General features: G+C 42.0%; 2 protein-coding genes across 2 annotated transcripts in view; both read left to right on the top strand.

Moving 5' to 3' along the window:
* The window catches only part of LOC118410975 (integumentary mucin A.1-like), a 17,277-nt gene extending 16,318 nt beyond the window's left edge, over nt 1-959 (top strand). The window contains exon 2 of the mRNA XM_035812963.1: nt 5-959. Within this exon, the coding sequence (XP_035668856.1) occupies nt 5-959 (955 nt within the window). The remainder of the gene's footprint in view (nt 1-4) is intronic.
* A 785-nt stretch (nt 960-1,744) lies between these two features.
* Nucleotides 1,745-2,949, top strand: LOC118410974 (probable serine/threonine-protein kinase clkA). Its single transcript, XM_035812962.1, has 2 exons — nt 1,745-1,752; nt 1,875-2,949. The coding sequence occupies exons 1-2, from the start codon at nt 1,745-1,747 to the stop codon at nt 2,947-2,949; spliced, it is 1,083 nt and encodes a 360-aa protein (XP_035668855.1).
* Nucleotides 2,950-5,459: the final 2,510 nt, after the last annotated feature.

Genomic DNA, 5,459 nt, shown 5'->3' with positions numbered 1-5,459 from the left:
ACAGCTCTAACAACAGACGTACCACAGCTACAACAACAGAACTCACCACAGTACCAACAACAGAAGTCACAACAGCCTCAACAACAGAAATCACCAAACCTCCAGCAACAAAAGTTACCACAGCTCCAACAACAGAAATCACCACAGCCCCAACAACAGAAATCACTACAGCTCCAACAACAGAAGACACAACAGCTCCAACAACAAAAGTTACCAAAGCATCAAAACCAGAAATCACTACAGCTCGAACAACAGAACTCACCACAGCTCCAGCAACAGAAATCACCACAGCACCAACAACAGAAGTCACCACAGCTCCAGCAACAGAAATCACCACAGCACCAACAACAGAAGTCATTACAGCTCAAACAACAAAAATCACCACAGCTCCAACAACAGAAGACACAACAGCTCCCAGAACAAAAGTTACCTCAGCACCAACAACAGAAATCTCCACAGTACCAACAACAGAAGTCACAACTCCTCCAACAACTTTACCTTCAGCAACAAATGTTACCACAGCACCAACAGCAGAATTCACGACAGCTCCAACAACTTCATCTCCAACATCAGAAGTCACAACATCTCCAACAACAGATGCCACAACAGCTTCAGCAACAGAAGTTACGACAGTTCCAACAACTTCACTTCCAACAACAAAAGTCACAACATCTCCGACCACAGAAGTCACAACGGCTCAAACAACGGATGTCACCACAGCTGCTACAACATCCGTCGCGACAACAGAATTCACAACATCCCTGACAACAGAAGTCACCACTGATCCAACAACTCTTTGTCCTACTGCTGAAGTCATCTTAGAGTCTGCATCCTTCTACCAGAGTGTTCTTGTTTTCTCCTGTTACGCCGGATACGAGTTGAACGGTGCCTCCGATACGACCTGCCAAGCAGACGGAACATGGAGCAATCCTGTGCCAACCTGCACACGTAAATATTAGTTTAGAATCTTCAAGAAATGATGATCTTTCAGTATTTGGACATATATAGAAACAAAACATCCTCTAACATTCGTCATTCTGAATATTTTGTACGTAGTAATTATAGAATGGTCTGTTGTGCAGACTCCTTTTAATAGGAAAAAATCCTACTTCGCAGAATTCATAGATAATAAGAAGTTGTGATCATATATACAGCTTGGACAGAAAATGTATTTTACATTACAGCTATCCAATGTCCGAATCTGACTGCCCCGTCCTTTGGATCGCTAGCTCCGCCCGGGCCACACTTCTTCCCGACATTGGTCACGTTCACCTGCAACACGGGATACGTACGGAACGGCGCTGCTGCTACGAGTTGCCGAGCTGACGGAACATGGAGTAATGATGTTCCAACATGCACACGTTAGACGACTGTCATGTTTATATGTGATATCAATATGTCCATCGAATTGTCCTTATACGTAGTCACAAAATTTTGGACCTATTTTAGATGGTAAAGGCTTTATTTGTATGTCTGTCTACCTAGCGTCGTTTTACACATCTCATTAATATTATGAGGGCCGTTTGCCAGCCTACCCAATGTTACCTACCAAGCATACCTAACGTGGCGTACCCCTGCTTTAAGATCCATGCGTAAAATGTAAGAAAATAGGTAACATACAATGTGTACATCTACAAAGTTAGCGAAGAACTTCTGACGTACCTCTATCAATAGTTAGTCAGAGTTGCTCTTAGTGGTGTTTTCTTAAGTCAATAGTGTGTTTCTCTCGCGTGAAAATATCGCCATGTGGAGGTATATTACACCTGGAAGTTAACAATTTGTGTTGTAATTACGGTTGTGGCCTACTAGCCTTCGCACATGTAAAGACTAAAATTCATTTACATGATCTTGCACCTTTGCTCTCTGTCGTCCAGCTCCAACAACTACAGTTACGATAACAGCCGCCAGCACAACTCCAACAACTACGGGTACAACAACGGAATTGACCAACATTTCAAGAAATACAATTTCTACAACGGATGTCACCACAGCTCTAACACATCCGGTTACAACACCGGAAGTAACCATATCTCCAACAGCTCCAGTTTCTTCATCGAATGTCACCACATCTTCAACAGCTCGAATCACTACAACGAAAGTCACCACATGTCCAAGATCTCCAGTTTCTACAACGGATGTCGCCACAGCTCCAACACATTCGGTTACAACAACGAAAGCAACCACATCTCCAACAGCTCCAGTTTCTACAACGATTGTCGCCATAGCTCCAACACATCCGGTTACAACACCGGAAGTACCCATATCTCCAACAGCTCCAGTTTCTTCATTGAATGTCACCACATCTTCAACAGCTCGAATCACTACAACGAAAGTCACCACATGTCCAAGATCTCCAGTTTCTACAACGGATGTCGCCACAGCTCCAACACATTCGGTTACAACAACGGAAGCAACCACATCTCCAACAGCTCCAGTTTCTACAACGAATGTCGCCACAGCTCCAACACACCCGGTTACAACAACGAATGTCACTACATCTCCAACAGCTTCAGTTTCTACACCGAGTGCCACCATGGCCCCAACAGCTCCAATCACTGCAAGGAAAGTCACCACATCTCCAACACCCCCAGTTTCTTCATCGAATGTCACCACATCTTCAACAGCTCGAATCACTACAACGAAAGTCATCACATCTCCAACAGCTCCAGTTTCTACAACAAAAGTCACCACATATTCAACAGTTCGAATTACCTCAACGAAAGGCACCACATCTCCAACAACTCCAGTTTCTACAGCGAAAGTCACCACAGCTGCAAAAGTGCTAGTTTCCACAACAGAAGTCACTGTTTCTACAACGAAAGTCACCACATCTTCAACAGCTCGAATCACCGCAACGGAAGTCACCACATCTCACACAACTCCAGTTTCTACAACCGTTACGGAAGTCATCACAGCTCCAACAACTTTCTTGACAACAACGGAAGGTAATGTCATAGAAACACATTGTACATTGAAGGAAACCATTTTCGGGGGGAAATTAGGGTATTTTTTCTCAGCTAAATTCTACGCATTCTTGGGCCTTACTCTTTTGTATTTTTGTAGGTGTATGATCCAGTATACTATGAAATATTTTTTAAAATTTCCTTCAGGTTTACCACAAAACAATGCTACTTTTTCGTACTATAATGAGATGTCATACGCTGTACCCATGAGGATAGTATTACGAAAAAAAGCTCGTTCCATTACGAAGTAGTTCTAGGAAAGAAGGTTTCAGAGTGGAACCTTCTGGGATGTGAAAGAAGAACGTGTGATTTGATTATGTGAAAGTGGCAAGACGTGTCAGTGAAAGTTCGTATGAAGTTCACTGAAGCACTAACCGTGGTGGTCTGTTTGATGAATTGGGTACTAGTACTACTTCTATTTACTTTAATTTGTGCTTGACTTTACAGCTACAAGTCCTGTTGCAGTCGGAGTGGTGGTCGGAGCCACTGTCGGCTGCCTTGTAGCCGGACTGCTGCTTGTAATCCTAGTTCTACGTTGCCGGTCGGTGAGAAACAATAGAAACGACAGTACGATAGTATGAAAGTATGACAGTACTATAGGACCCTATAGTATCCATATTTCGTTACGCGTAAACACTCTGAAATGATTTTGCTCAATGCAAATTGTTTTCTTTTTCTTTACTCGTTGAAATTCAAGACAACACGAGTATGGCTCTTCGCCTGTTAGGTCATATGTGTAGGTAGTAATACTTTGATGCAAAGTTGAACTGTAATTTCCGACACTATTGGAAAATTGGAGTTTCTAAATGTGGTGCGACCAGATGCAGCATCCGTGTAGACTGTCTGAGATCACGCGTATAGTGAATGTCTTCTGAACATAATGTTTGATAACTCTCAATCTCTGCTTCACGGTAATGATTTCGCAGAGACGGTACTATCTCTGAGTACGTCCGGACATCCGGCATAGAGGCGTCCCACCGATTCGGAAGTAATTTTACTTTACTCCCAGGTTCCTTCACAGCATAATAAATTGTCTTATATCACTGTACATGCGTTAGAGAGTGCAATACTTTATACTGCCGCATTAGAGCTACTGAATCAATTTTAGGCTGTTCAAAAGTTTTTGACCACACTTTATTTAAGTCAAACAATGCAGCTTGTTTGTCTGGCAGCAAAACCTGAAAATGTTAATAGGAATCATTGATTGAGGAGTAATTTCCAAGACACTTCGGGAGTTACTGCCGTATAAGTATACAGATATAGAAAGAATATCTCTAAATCCTCTCAAATAGCGCAATTATGAAAGGCTGTTGTCACAGTGCAGTGGAAGCGAAATCAACGTAAGTACCAGCATCTAATCATAGAAAGTTATCAAGCTTTACAAGCAAAGCAAAACAAAAGTCATATTCCATTCCATGGTAGAACCTTCCGTCCATAAGCAAAAATGCTGATGCAGTACGCACTTGCTGGTATTTCACCATCCCGAAATTCTGACAGATTTTGACTACATGAAATTGATGAATAATGATTTATTCTAGTTGTCAAGAATTGGAACTAATTCTACATGTACAGTAAAAGCCAATTTATTGCACAACGGATTAACGCACACTTCTGTTAACTGGACAGAATCCCCAAATTCCAAACTGGTGCGGTCCAGCTAGATAACTTCGCATAATTGCACCAGCCGGATAATTGCACGAAATTAACTGGCCAATAGACCGTGCAATTAAGTGGCTTCTACTGTATCAGCAAAGACATGGTAACTGTTTCTAATAAATGTATACAAAAGCAACGTGAAGTACTACAACATCATGTATCATGTCGAGGTTGATGAGTTGCTGGTGTCCCGGATGTATCAGATTACAGCGTCTCACTCGACTTCAAAATTGAAGAGTTGGTGGTATCCCGGATGTACCTTATTACAGCGTCTCACTTTGACACCAAACAGCACAATGAGGATCATCATCGCAGCGGATCCTCCAACCACAAGAGCAGTACGTCTTGCACTATACTCTGCATATGAAAGAAGATGGAATATAGAATTTAACAACGAAATATAAAATTAAGCTATTTCTCACTTCCGAGTACGCATGTGCAGCGACAAGAATTGTGGGTAACATGTCAAAGGTGAAGGCCTCTGAGACATAAACAGACATTTGTTATGCAAATGAGACAGTAGACGAGACGAGAACTGTTAACAAGTCAAGGGCAAGTCAAATTTAACAACATTGAACCCACAATTCTTTCGCTGTACGCGTGTACTCGGAACTACATGGGATAAAACAAAGGTTAACGTTGCTGGTATCACATGGCATATAACTCTGGCTAGTCATGTTTCTGTGTATCAAAAGACTTATACAATTATAAATGGATGTTTTTTCGATGTTTTTAGAATCATGTTCAGTGCTAGCCTCTACCAGGCTTCGTGGTTTGGTGGTCTAATTGTAGAAATTGGTCAAATAGAGTAAATACAGTACGCTAGGGGAGTCAGCCGGC

Source organism: Branchiostoma floridae, chromosome 3 (assembly GCF_000003815.2).
Source record: "Branchiostoma floridae strain S238N-H82 chromosome 3, Bfl_VNyyK, whole genome shotgun sequence".
In the NCBI taxonomy this organism is placed as follows: Eukaryota; Metazoa; Chordata; class Leptocardii; order Amphioxiformes; family Branchiostomatidae; genus Branchiostoma; species Branchiostoma floridae.
The sequence above is the reverse complement of the archived record's forward strand: the minus strand, read 5'-3'. Positions and strand labels throughout refer to the sequence as shown.